This window comes from Xyrauchen texanus, chromosome 10, assembly GCF_025860055.1.
Source record: "Xyrauchen texanus isolate HMW12.3.18 chromosome 10, RBS_HiC_50CHRs, whole genome shotgun sequence".
NCBI classification, from domain to species: Eukaryota; Metazoa; Chordata; class Actinopteri; order Cypriniformes; family Catostomidae; genus Xyrauchen; species Xyrauchen texanus.
In genome coordinates, this window is record NC_068285.1 from 13,827,846 (window position 1) to 13,842,406 (window position 14,561).

The following is a 14,561-nucleotide window of genomic DNA, read 5'->3' on the forward strand; positions in this document are numbered from 1 at the left end:
TTAGAAACAATCTTAGTGAGCCGGTCATTCTTAGCACAAAACAAACACAAGACAAGGGTTAAATAGCTATATGGCTATCGGTCAACATTAAGGCTCAAAAAAGGCCTCTACATTTTTATTTACCTGAAGTCACAGGCTTGAAATCAGGCAGACAGATGTTTGACTTCAGAGTCTGACATTTTAAGAGTTCAGGAGTTAAACCTGATGTTGTGTAGGTCTCGCAGATGGGAAATCAATGAGTGAATGCCAAGCACTGTTTTTGGCTTTTAGTAATATTGCACGAAAAGGCACTCCACTACATTTGGATATGAGAAAAACAGAATTTAAGAGAAGACAAAGGCACTAGATGATACAGAAACACCATTACTAAATTACACAGGTATCGTACATCAAAGACACCACAAAACGAGAACTTTGGCTTATAGTTTATTAGACATCACAATGATCCATAAAACATAGAACAAGTTACTAATGCATAAAAATAATCCCAGTAGAGAAAAAAAAAATGATGCCAAAAACCAATCAATAATATTAGAAAGAAAATCACATTTCTCCCCATCGGGCGGTCTATACAGTCTAAGATTAATCTTTTTATTTTCTCAATCAAAACAAATCAGTAAAATGGCTCAAAACTAAGTAACAAAGGCACATCTTGGCTTAATGATGACAGAGCAGCGCAAAAACAAACACATGGTAGTAGATAAGTACCAGTATGATTTTGAAATAGCCTCTGCCTGCTTGATATGGTTTCTGATGATGAAGTATAAACATATGGCAAATACATTAGCGTCGTTTGTTTAGCTGGAGAGTAGATCTGATAAATGACAAAGAGTCGTTCAGTAACCAGAGACTACTTATTTTTAAGAGGGCCACTATTTTGGCAGCATTCCAAACTCCCTTAGATTGTATTGATTGTTTTTTTTTTAAATCCAAATTGCCATTTTACTCAAAAGGGTTAGACCACCCAAAAATGAAAATGTCATAATTTACGTTGTTTGTTCCAAACCCGTAAGACCCGTATTAACACAAAAGGAGCTGTTAGGCAGAATGATAGCCTCAAACACATTCACTATCATTGAATTGGGGGAAAAAAAAAATAGCCTTGCTTATTCTCCCTTTGCGTTACATGCAAGAAAAGTCATATGGGTAACTGAGTACATGATGGCCGAATTTTCATTTTTGGGTTTCATTTCACTATCCATAGAACTGAGCTTTACATGATGCATAATGTGACATATATAAGACAGAAACATTTGAAAACAATCTAACAATATAAAAGCAATAATTAAATTTTGAATGCAAACGTAAAAAATAGACTAAAATGGAATCACAGTTTAAAACACAAAAAGCCTTATGCAAACAAATATTACAGTGATTGTCTAATACTGCACCATTTTAGCAAAAGACAAGTTGCATGAAGACAGTCAAATTGCACATAAGAATGACATATGCTAATCTCACATCCCATGCAGCATGCAGACGTACATTCCCTTTATCAGAAGCAGAGACAAGACCACAACCCCGCTAAGACTAAATGACAGGTGAGAAGATTGTCATGTCGTAATAACAAAAAAAACATTGAGCAAGAATCAGTAATTGTCTTTGATGTTCAACAGGACAGAAGATCAGGCAGTGAATGTGATCAATGTATAATCATGAATGAGGACGGGTTGTTAATTCATCTAGGGGAACTGTACCTACAATCCATCCATCGATCTGTCTACCAATTCATATATTCACCAAGAAATCCTCCATTGCTTTGTGAATGTGCACGTTTCCACTGCTAGTCACCATTAAAGGAATAGTTCAGCCAAAAATGAAAATTCACAATTGTGTCGTTCTAAACCTGTGTAACTTACTTTATTCCGTGGAACACAGAAGGTGAATCTTTGAAAAATATTCTGGCTGTTCTTTTCCATACAATGAAAGTGAATGGGGACTTGGACAATCAAGCTCTAAGATAAACCAAAAGCACCCTAAAGTATCCAAGTCTTCTAAAGCCTCATGATAACTTTGTCTGCCCAACAGACCCAAATTTAAGCTGTTGTTAATTGTTAAAAGGTTTGACATCAATTGTTATTGGTCATGTGTGTCTAGTGACCAAATGTCATTGACAACCCCAGTCCCAAATCACTTTCATTGTATGGAAAAAAGCAGAACTGTTCCTTTAAAACTTTCTATTACCTGTTAGAAGTCTATAGCTTCTCTTCAGTTCAATGTGTTAACCATTGTTTTAATACATGTAGTGCAAATGTGAGCTCTTCGGCACAATTACAATGATTTTCAGACACTGACACAATGATCTATTGACTGCTTGAAGTGGATTTGCGGAGTACATTCAAGAGTGAAAAACATGAACAGAGATGGGATTAGTTGCCATGCCATCCAGGAACCAGTGTAAAGGACAAAGAAAAGGAACAAGGATCATTTAAAAACTAGTTTTATCCCTAATCGATCTTAATCGAAGAAGGAGGTGCAGACTTGATCTTTAGTTACTGCAACCAAGACCACTTGTGAATGTTACCGCTAATATTTGGCTGAAGATAATGGTCCATAATCAAGCTTACAAAACTCAAATCCTGATCACTCTCAGCAGCTCTTTACCAGTGTATTGTGCTTTTAATGGCCAGAAAATTAGGGAGCGAGGAAAGGTTGCAAGAGGTGCCCACAAGTTTTTAGGAAAGCGACCAACCATGCCATGCAGATTATACAGTAACAAAATCCACACGTTTCAAGACGTAAAACATCAGCATACGACTTTAGTAATAACCCGTTAAAATAAATGTTCAGAAAATGTACACTTTCATTTTGTACCCCCACTGGCATTTTTTTTATTTGTTTTGCATTTTCTTTTCTTTTCTTCAATATATTATACTGTTATATTATTTACAGAACATATTTGGTACTTTTCAAGAACAAAGGAACAAAATTAAGAAAATAATGCATACATCCGTTTTTTGTTAGGTGACATAATTGATTAAAATGACATCAGATGTAAAATATAAAAATACATTTTTGCTGTATGCAAAATACATTGCATATACCACAAGACAGTTTCCCTTCATCACAGAAGTTAACGCACACAACCGACAAAAGCTTTCAAAGATAAAGAGAGCAGTACACCAAGATTGCGGAATAAAATTTTACAGACCAGAAACATAAGCAGCGTTTTATAGTATATGCATTGCATTTTAAAATACTAAAAGCATTTAAATTTAGACCTTTCAGGAGACATCAAAATGGAAAAGTACATTGAAGACTGTTCGTTCTATATGCTTTTCGGTTAACCAGGATTAAAATATATCGCATAATACCTTGCCAGTGAATTATTACCAATTATCATGGTTTTGTTTTATCGCTAACTGCTAGTAGTTGTCTGAAGTAACATAAATTTGTAGTGGGACATTATCAATAATATGTAAGAGGTATGTAAGCTACGAAAGTCTGCTACTCCAAATGGAATATCTTTGATGGGCCATCCACAAAACCATGAGAATCTGTAAATTAGCCATGTCTAAAGAGAAATTTCACCAGGCGGGGGTGGTTTTCGAAGCGTGTTTGTTTGCCCGAGCCATGTGCCATGCTGCTGTGCTGTAGTGGGCAATAATGGCTGGGCAGTGTGGTGGCAGTGCAAATCGCAGGCACGCCCTACGTCTTTAGACAAACATAGCCGGGGACATAAAACTTTCCCCACGGGCTATGTTAGCGGCAGATGGTCCGTGGCTAGCATCGATATCGTTGTGCTCGGCAGGTTCGTATGGTGGAAGCATCTCGTCAGTCACCTTGTCGTTTTCAGGAGGGTGTACTGAAGCGTTCCAGACAGTGGGTGTGCCGCCATTAGCAGGAGGACCAGTGTTGTCATCATCTAAATCCTGAAACAGGAACAAACAAAAGCATTGTTTGAAGTTGTTGTTTAGTTAATAATGTAACACGGTGTCTATACAGGGAATGTCGAAGCTCTAGAGTAATTGCACATTGTTCACAAACAACAACATAATTGGTGTATGAGTGGGTGAATGGGACACACTGTAAAGCACTTTGGTAACCACTAAGATTAAAAAAGGCACTATATAAGTGTAGACCATTTACTGGTCAACTAAGTAAAGATTAACTACAGTCAGCCAGTCTTTTTTGGTAAAAATATCCCACGACAGAGTTTGGTCTTGTATCACCCTAAAGGAGTTTATTTTGCGATAATGACCGGCTGACTGTAGATTATCCAGCTTATTACACAGCTACTTACCAAATATATAATTAAATGGACTTGACATATTGATTTTAGTTGAAATTACATAATTACGTAAAAAAAAATAAAGACAGAGGAATCTCCAGAAACGGCTAAACCTTCGGTTTGAAACGAAAATTATTGTCTGATGGTTTATTATCACTTATTACAAGACTACTTATTTTATCAGCTTACTTGCAAAGATCGCAGAGTGATCCGAGAAGTACAAGATGACTCGCAATACCAGAATTAACAAAAATAACAATCGTATTCAAAGTGGACACGCCCCCATCAGCTACTGGTCAAAAACAAGTAGCCACGCCCTAAACTCACGCCATTGTTTGAGCCACCGTTGCTGTGTAGGGCTGGTCAAATGGTCAAAACAGAGCAATATTTTGATAGTGCCACAGTGTTTACACCTTTTGTAGAAATTAGCTGACAAATGGCTTACTTAAAGTTGTCTTGGCATATTAAAAGGTAGGACAAAATTATTTCAACGTTAAAAAAATGACACACTTCATGCTTTAAATGACAAGCCAGGGACCAGAAACAACACTAGCTGGCTTCAAAAATAAATGTCAATAATTTGATTTCAGACGGACTGACAAAATGAAGCAACATATGTATCAATGCAATGGGTCAAAAATAGAAACGGGCCACCCGTCAACTGAAGGCGCAACAGGCACTTCCATTGTAGACAGCAGCACACACATCTGGTGTAGATATGGTGCAACACATGCTGCACGTACACCCATTCACAATTCATTACAATCACTGAGGTGTTACTAATGCCCATTTAATAGTTCCTCAATCAGTCATTAAGCATCAGTATTATAGATTCAGAGCAGAAGCGCACACTACATAATAAGTGCACATTCTTTTTTTTATTAGAGTTCACTGATATGGAATGAAGATTCAGCAGATAAAAGATTTGGATATAACACTTCACCTCATGACTCATAGGGAGCAAAAATGTAATTTAAAATTGTTAATATAGTGCGATTGTTATCAATTGTGTGTGTGCGTGTCTGTGTTAGTGTCTGAGTAATGAAGCAAGAGCTGGTTTCTAATTATGCGATATGAATGTTCTTTTTATTTCACTGTTATGAAGTGATGCCAGGTGCACCCCTGGTCATTTAACCTTTTAAAAAGGTCTGGAAAAAGAAAGGATACTTTAAAAAAGTGGCTGTGGGGTTAACATACACAGTCATTTCAATTTCACAGCTCAAAAAAAAGTTATTCTTGTGAATTACACAGCTAATAGCTGGGTACCACACACTTGCGCAGCAGTGTATACCAACGTTTTTTATTTATGTTTCTCATTCATTTTCTCCATAGAGAAAAAAATCTTCAATAAAGAGTGCAAAGCTTTGAACCAAATTAAACAGCTTTGAGATGAGTCACAACATTTGATTCAAACCAAAAAGTATTTGAAAATCACTTAAAAAAAGGCAAAAGTACAAGACTAGGTACTTAAATTCTTCAATGACGGAATGAACTACTCATCGTAACTACTCATCGCATTGCCAACAGAATCAAACAATGGTTACAATATAAAACATTTGACCACAAGTTGTTGCTTGAGTACTAAATACAATATTTGACGTTTAGCAAAATATTCAAATACGTACATAAGATGTTCGAGATTTTAGGGAGATTGGCTCGATTATGTCTATTACAAAGCTTCATGGTAGTGGGTGGTCAGGCAGTTTTGGTGTGATTTCCGTTTCCATGGTAACAGCGACTTCTCTGATTGGTGAATCTCCCTTAAAGGGACAGTTCATCCAAAAATTAAATTCTCTCATGATTTAATCATCCTCCTGGCATCACAGATGTGTATGAATTTCTTTCTTCTGCAGAACACAAATGAAGATTTTTAGAAGAATATTTAAGCTCTGTAGGTCCTTACAATGCAAGTGAATGGGTGCCAACATTTTGAAGCTGCAAAATCCACATAAAGGGAGCATAAAAGTACTCCATTCAACTCCAGTGGTTAAATCGATATGTTCAGAAATGATCTTATAGGTGTGAGTGCAAACGGATTAATATCTGAGACATATTTGATCATAAATTCTCCTCACTACCCAGTAGGGGGTGATATACATGAGTAGGTGAAAGTGAAGTGGAGGTTGATTGAGCAGGGAGGATAATTTATAGGTAAAAAATTATTTAAATATTGATCTGTTTCACACTCAGGCCATATCATAATCATATCATGACTGAACATATGGATTTAACCACCAGAGTTGTCTGGAGAACTTTTATGTTATCCTTGTGTGGATTTTGGAGCTTCAAAATGTTGGCACCCATTCACTTGCATTATATGGACCTACAGAGCGGAAATATTCTTCAAAAATCTTCATTTGTGTTCAGCAGATGAAAAAAAGCCATACACATCTGGGATGGCATGAGGGTGAGTAAATGATGAGAGAATTTTCATGTTCGATGTTTACTTTTCATGGCACTCTATAAAGACATGCACTCATGCCGAACCCAAACAGAGTTCCCTGAGGGCAATATCACAAAGGTATGTGTCTCTGTATCTCCTTCAAACACAAAACTGCTGTAGTAATTGGCTTTATGGTTATCATAGTTGATGAAATAACTAGCTCATCATATTAATCCACACAAAAGACCCTTTGGCAGTGTTAGCACAAGCCACACATAGCTGTGAGTCACTAGCTTTCGCCGTTGGCATGAGTGTGTAAGCCGCTTGCCACAAGACGAGGTCTTTAGTATCCATTGTGAGTTAAGAACACCGCTTACCTGTGACATTATTGTCAGGAAACTGGGCTGAAAATGAAATTTAAATTGCAGTTTGAAGTGGTAATACAGGCTTGCAGAGTCATTCAAAAGCATTGAAAGGAAATCCAAGACACCTTGTCCATATGACGGATGTAATTTCAAAGCTCTTCAAAGCAATGTTTATTTATTGTAGTACATAAAAATTAAAGAGACAGGATGGGGAATCTTACTGTAACAGGCTCAGCAGAATTGGTTTCATAGTAGTTAGCCTCGTAGCTGCTGAGCGGCTGGGTTTCCATGATGGTTGTGGCCTTGTCCTGTGGTTTATTAAGCTGTAGGGACACAAAAACATGGGATGATGAGTTAAACACACACAAGAACAAATGTTGGTGCTTTATTCGATGTAGTTAAAGACACAGTTCACCCAAAAATGACAATTCTGATAGAATTTACTCGCCCTCATGTTGTTCCAAACACACATGACATGGAACACAAAAGGGCCACTGACAAATAATTTTGACTGGGGTGATACAAATTACAAATTAAAAATAAATAAATTAATTAAAAACATGTCAAGTTTGTAAAAATTGTATGTTTGTGTCCAATTTGAAAAACATAGCTAGCATTTGTAAACATGTCATGTGGTGTAACCATCACCTTTACTTTATATGACCTGACTTTTTTTTTTTTGGGCATTTTCAGATAAATCTCTCTCCATATATATATATATATACTAATTGAAAACATATTTATCATAGCAGAGGTGAATTCAAGTAGTTTTAATGTATTTTTGATCACATAATAGATCCGGACAAAAAAAAATAAATAAAAAAAAAATCAAGTGTCACATCATTGATGAGAAAAAGGGGATGTTATGTGACGGCCTCAGTCATCATTCACTTTCATTGCATGTTTTTTCCATACAGTGAAAGTGAATGATGACTGAAACATTCTGCCTACCATCAACCTTTATGTTCTGCAGAGTCATTGCATGGAAAGGTTATTCTCAAAGTAATTAAACATTCACTGAATGTTTTTATTGTTTACATGCATTCTCAAACACACACACACACACACACTTGTGCACAAACACACAAAATTAGCTCCACCCATACGCGTTCTACATTCAGCTTGGATCAATGCACATTACCCCCATATTAACCCTTTCTCTCCCGACCATAGCCTCAGGGCAACATTAGGAATCCTCATTCTCTTCGCTCTGCTAGTTTTTACATACTTGCCAATACAAAGCGTATTCTGAATGCAGCCCAGCACCAACTGAGCAAACAAAAAATCATTGTTAACAGCAGAAAAATGGCAATTACCCTTTACATGAGCAATATAATTTTTTTCTGTCCAAAGACTATTTTCAAAGGTTTTATATTCAAAAGCTCTATTTTACGCTACTTTATGCATGTGTGTCTTTTCTCAAAGCTCTGTTTTTAATTGCCCCGTGTAGCCTGGAGAATTGCACATAATCTCAATCCTCTACAATGAAGAACCTCAATACATCAAGTTGAAAGAGAATGTCAGATATGTGAGTGTCTGAGAGGTGGCTGATGGGAAAAGCATGCACTTACCATTTCTGTCGAGCTGCCAGACTTCATCGGAGGAGGTGGCTTGTGTTTGGGGGGGCCTCTGGATGAGAAACAAGGAGATGGTTTAGCTGTAATTGTGATGCGCTTGCATACCACACCGTGAATTTAAAATTTAAGATGCTTTGAGAATGAAAGAGACTAACATAGCTTGGATGTTCAAGCCAGGAGAGAGAGGAAAACAATTGATGTTGAACATGAATGTGTGATTGTGTGTGCGTTCACACTTACTCTCCGTTTTTGATGCTCCGACGATGTTTTTGGTACATGGCCACGCCAGCGCCGATCAAACACAAAATTATTATGGCAGCAATGATCCCTCCAATAACTGGCCCAGCCGGGGCCGGTTTTATTACAGGCTGATCTAAAGAAATAAAAAAGGAGACATACATAGTTTTGACATATATTACACTTAAGACCATATGACAATAACTGCATTTACACTGCAAGATCATCACTCAGATGCATATGAATGTATGAATTCATATTTTAAATATACTATACATAATATTATTTTAGAAATAAATGTAACCCAAGAATGTACTTGAAAGTTGATCTTAACTGAAAGTAACTGTAATCTGATTAAAGGAATTTAAAATACAAAACATTTTGTAATTAGTTACAGTTAGTAATAACTTTGTAATCCGAATACACTCAACACTGGTAACAGTTGATGAACATATTGTAGCAGATGATTAGATATCATATGCATATGCATTACAGTGGCCAATCAAATGCAAAAACATCAATGTCATTTACTACTGATGTTTACTTGCATGCATCAGATCTGTGCCATTTATTGGGATACACTGTCAGAACTGGCTGACAGTGTAAATGCAGCAAAGAGTCAGTGGACAAGCTTTTTAAGTGTATATTAAAGCCGTTTCTCAGTTTCACTATCTGACACAACGTTGTGATGTCCACCATCAGCTCTCCAGCCCACTAATCTCATTCAAAAAATGAATATCCCGCAGCTTCTTATCTTTCCCTTTTCAGTTAGACATTTAAAGCCAAAGTGATAAGGTTCATTATAGTGTGGCTCATTTTGATGAGGTATTCACAGGCAAAGCTTGCTAAGACCTGCTGTTGGGTTGGGCATGCTAAAATTAGTAAGCCCCTTTGCTCTCGGAGCCACGACAGAGATAGAGAGGCAGAAAGACGGGATTGCCTGCACTGAATAATCTTATTGAAACTTTGTCCAATTTCATGCCAATAAAACACTCCTGAAATAAGTTATGAGGCTGCCAAAGAGGGAGCGATATGAAGACTATAAGAGAGAGCAAACAATACTGAATAAAAGAGGGAGAATCCTTGTGTATTCTGAGGAAATTACTCAATGCAGTCCCAGTGCTGCCCACTAGGAGCAGCAGCTGCCATATTGAAAATTCCTAATTCCGTTTGATCTGCAAACTCACAATGGTGATCTGATCTCTCAGTGAATTTAATCTTTTTTTTTTTTTTTTTTTTTTTTTTTTGAGGGATCAGATTAACCCTTTTTCCAGTGGTTGTAGAGACTCAGATGTGCTCAAAACACACTGACATACATTTATCATATATATATATATATATATATATATATATATATATATATATATATATATATATATATATATATATATACACAGTATAAAAGATTTTTGGGCAGTGAGCCCACAGTCTGGCATGCAAGCTTGTCTAACACAATATTAGACACAAACGTCTTTCATCAACAGCACTGAGGTAGTGAGATCAGAATGAGAGGAGGAACATTATGAAAAGGTGTCTTTATTTGATAAAAGCTGATAACTGCACAGCATGGATTGTCCTGCTGCTTCACATTTGTTTTTAACGCAGTTGATATTAAACAAGAGCATTTGATATCAATGTTTTCCAATCTCCAGAAATAGTGAGAGAAAAAGAGAAAGGGAGATAGTTTTGCTCAGTGTATTCATCTATCAGTGGCGTTTATCCAATAGATCAGAAACGTAATCCAAATAAATGTGTCTAAACAAAGAGCCGCTGCATATCCTGCAACCCCAACAATATATTGTTATCGACTGCATGCTGTTCTTTAAGTCGTCTGCTCACATCTCAAAGCAGCTCCTATTTCTTTGCATATTTCCTCTGTTCGTCTACGTGAAAAGACCAGAATGGGCTCTATGCACGGCGGTGCATGACGTATTTCCGGTGAAATTTAAGGATGCTTGATTACTTCCGCCGATCGTAGAGCGCTGCTATGCCGAGAACTGATGTGGGATTCTATACTCTTTGACTATACACTAAAGGAACATTAGTCACAAAACAGCAACCTCTCATTTTGTTTATGCTTTTTTTTGCTATATTTTAAATAAAAATAAATGTGTATATATATATATATATATATATATATATATATATATATATATATATATATAATAATGGCATCTAAACGAATGAAAGTATCGTTTCAAAGACGGGAGGACAGCACCTCTAGCCACCACTGCTGTGTGCCGCAGTGTACAGCATCTGCCAAATTTAACACATTTCTCAGTTTCCACACGTTTCCTAAAGGCACTCGTTTTTTTTTTTTTTTTTTTTTACATACAAAAAATATTTTTTTTGTAGCTCATTGTCAATGATATTAACTCGTTTGCATCCACTGTTGGAAAGCTACTGACAAAAAGTCTGTATGTGCGAATAGGAAACAAACTTTGCAGCAGTGTATCTCCATTACCACTGTTTCAGCTAAAATTTGCAATAACGCAGTGCTATTCATCTGTCGTTGATAGAACTGCATTATATTTTTTATTATTATTCATTTTGTACAATAAACATCCATACTAGCTAAGATAACATCTGTGGTTATCCAAAATGAACAGTGGTAACGTTAGAAAAGTAAAAACTTAGAACATGTTCAAAAGAACTTTGAACGTCACTTTCAAAATACCAGTCCTACTCTTAGTTGGTGTGGAGTCTCTGCTTTCCTCATAGAGCGGTAACACTGAGCTTTCACTGAGATCTCATTTGTGGCCCTGATTTTACCTGACACTTCTACAAACAAAATTACAAACACATTACATGCCAAACATTTATATTAGCGTGATTAGTCTGCTGCTGGCTGGAATGTAAAAATAATAGCACAGTGTTAGCCATAACGTACTAGTTCAGGCTATCTGAACTTACCTTCATAATTGCAGAGATAAGACGAAACATAAAACTTGAAACCTTTCTCAAGCTTGCTCTGTGGCGTTGTACTGCACATTCGTACAATTCTTCGCACATCATTAATACTAAATTTTGGCAACTCAAGCAAACAACGAGAAAATTTAGAAGACTCTGCCATAATCCCGTTTACCTCCGCTTTAAATCTCCCCAACCGGAAACGCAAGAGCATCCTTGCATCAAACGCGGAAGTTATGCGTGCATATAGCCGATTGCTGGTCACCAGCTTATGTTGTGATTTGTGTGCTGGTCCTCCAGCATTGGATGCTGGTGTACTGGTGTCTGCACCAGGCTTTTAAACTATCTTAACCAAATTCATCAGAAAGACCATGTTGGTCAACCAGCTTCTAGGTTTCGCTGGTGAAGAGCATGGCTATGCTGGTCCACCTGCTAGACTGGCACCAAATCAGTATAAATCAGCCTAGACCATTATGGGAATTGCATTCGGAATTGCATTGTAAAGCTGGTGGTTTTAGCAGGGTTGGTGGGTACTCACTAAGCACTGAAGATCCATTTACTTGGCTCTGGTTAATTTCCATAAAAACTGGTGATTTTGAGTCATAGCTTGTGTTGCTCTGCTTGTTTGTTTCTATGTTTGTTTGAGTAGTGTCTCTCTACAAGTGACTTGCAATTAAATGAGGAATGTTGAGGGTGGGGGAGGAAGTTCAGAAATCCTTGTGCATATAATCTGTATTGCAATTTTATTAGAATCAAGAATGTAGGAGAAAAAATAGACTATACTCGGCACATTTCTGTCAAAACAGCTGAATTTGAGTCATAGCTCATGCTGCTGTGTTTGTTTGATTCTATGTTTGTTTGAGTAGTGTCTTCAACAAATGACTTGCAATTAAATGTGAAACACTGAGGGCGGGGAAAAATCTTTGAAAAATCCTTGAGTGTTTCATCGGTATTGTGCGCCAGTCTGGCTCTGGAAGTAAAAACACTATTAATTTTTTCCATTGGGAAATTGATTTTTAACTAACCTTTACAGACAGACCTACTGTAAGCTCCAAGGTTGTTAATTATTGGCATGGTTTAGTTCATGGCTTAGAACTCTTATGATGGATTTTATGAAATTCCTTTGGAAAAAAATTAATTGGAAAAATACTTACGGAACCACAATGGCTGAAAAAGTGGGCAGACACTGTCGCGCTCTATCTCAATTGGAGTTAAGACTCTAGGGGGAAAAATAGATTGCAACCAGCAAATTGCTGCTGAAACTGCTGAAATAGAGTCGTAGCTTGTGATCCTTTGTTTGTTTGAGTCTCTCAACAAACGACTTGCAATTAAACATTTTGGTCGAAACCACTGATGTTGCGTTGCAGCTTGTGCTGGTGTGTTTATTTCATTCGTTTAGAGCGTCTAAACAAACTACTTTGTTAAAAGAGAAACTTTGAGGATGTGGAAAGAATTTAGCGAAAATTCTTAACTGGATCATCATTGCAATTCGATAAGAGCGATCGATGACTGTAGGAAAAAAATACATTACAACCAGCAAGTTTTTGTTGAAACTGGTGTTGAATTTTAGCGCATTCTTTTGCATTTGTTTGAGTAGAAGTCTCCCAAAAAATCATTTGAAATTAAATGATAAACAATAAAAATTGGGGAGAAATGTAACAAAAATTTGAGAGTGGGTCTTCATTGCAATTTTATTAGCGTGAAGACTGAAGAAAAAAAAATACACTGCAACCAGGAAATTTTGGTCTAAATTGGTGATGTTGAGTTTACCTCGTGCTGTTGTATTTGTTTGTTTGTTTACACTGATGTCACTGTGAATTCTGCAACAGTAGGTCAAAAGTTCTTCAGCTGAAATTAGCCTATGTTTAACGAAATTTGAACCACTGCCCCAAGTGGCTGAAGTGTGGAAGTGCACGTGTGAGCTCCAGTTCCAGAGTGTGCCAAAAGCAAGTTCTAAAGTTAATTGTTTTTGGTTGTAAATGATGTAATACATTCAACAGAAAGGCATATTTAATTTACCATACACCCTTACCCAAAACCCAACTCTAAACCTAACCGTCAGAGAAATGTACATTTAATTTTGGAGGGAAAATGCAACCTTCAATTCGTGTTCATCATCGATTATGTGAACACAATTCTTTCCTCTTAATAAACGACTTGCAAATGGCAGTGGTGGCTCAGTGGTTGAGGCTCAGGGTTACTGACCAGAAGGTCTGGGGTTCAAGCCCCAGCACCACCAAGATGCCACTGTTGGGCCCTTGAGCAAGGCACTTAACTCCAAGTTGCTCCGGGGGGATTGTCCCTGTAATAACTGCACTGTAAGTCGCTTTGGATAAAAGCGTCTGCCAAATGCATAAATGTAAATGTAGTAAACAAAAAATAGACAGAGAACAACAATAAATCACAATTTCTTGTGAATCCATTATTACAAGAGTACAAATGTTAAACTTTTAAAGAGGTACACCTTTTTTTTTAATCCATTGATTTGTGGGAAAATGGTTTACAGAGAAAACGTAAAGATGTATGAGAAAGAATAAGAACACAACTCCACTTTGCACTACATCAGTGCGCAATCTACAAAACTGTCACTTCTTTTCCCGCCTTTCTCTTAATAATTCAAAACCATTCTACACCTTTGTTCTTTCTACTTTCCCCCTCTCACACATGGGCCTCCTTGCGATGTCACCCAAGGCTGCCAAACCCTGTTGGTGTAGGAGGAAATTAAAACATACCCACAAGTGAATGAGCTGGGTGGATACTTTGGAGGTACTGGCAAAAGTTAAAATAATAATAATGATTAGCTACAGCCTGACTTCTGATTCATCCCATTATTGCCCACATTCTTTCACTATTCCACC

General features: G+C 37.0%; 1 protein-coding gene across 2 annotated transcripts in view; it reads right to left on the bottom strand.

Annotated features, from left to right (window-relative positions):
* Positions 1-419: 419 nt before the first annotated feature.
* Positions 420-14,561, bottom strand: part of LOC127650334 (nectin-2-like) — a 162,096-nt gene continuing 147,954 nt past the window's right edge. Inside the window, exons 7-11 of one of the 2 annotated variants that reach the window (XM_052135684.1) lie at positions 8,797-8,929; positions 8,551-8,608; positions 7,201-7,302; positions 6,992-7,018; positions 420-3,872 (exon numbers count right to left, since the gene is read on the bottom strand). In XM_052135684.1, coding sequence (XP_051991644.1) covers positions 3,657-3,872; positions 6,992-7,018; positions 7,201-7,302; positions 8,551-8,608; positions 8,797-8,929 — 536 coding nt within the window. In that variant the 3' untranslated portion in view covers positions 420-3,656. The remainder of the gene's footprint in view (positions 3,873-6,991; positions 7,019-7,200; positions 7,303-8,550; positions 8,609-8,796; positions 8,930-14,561) is intronic. The other variant, XM_052135685.1, reaches the window with a different exon arrangement.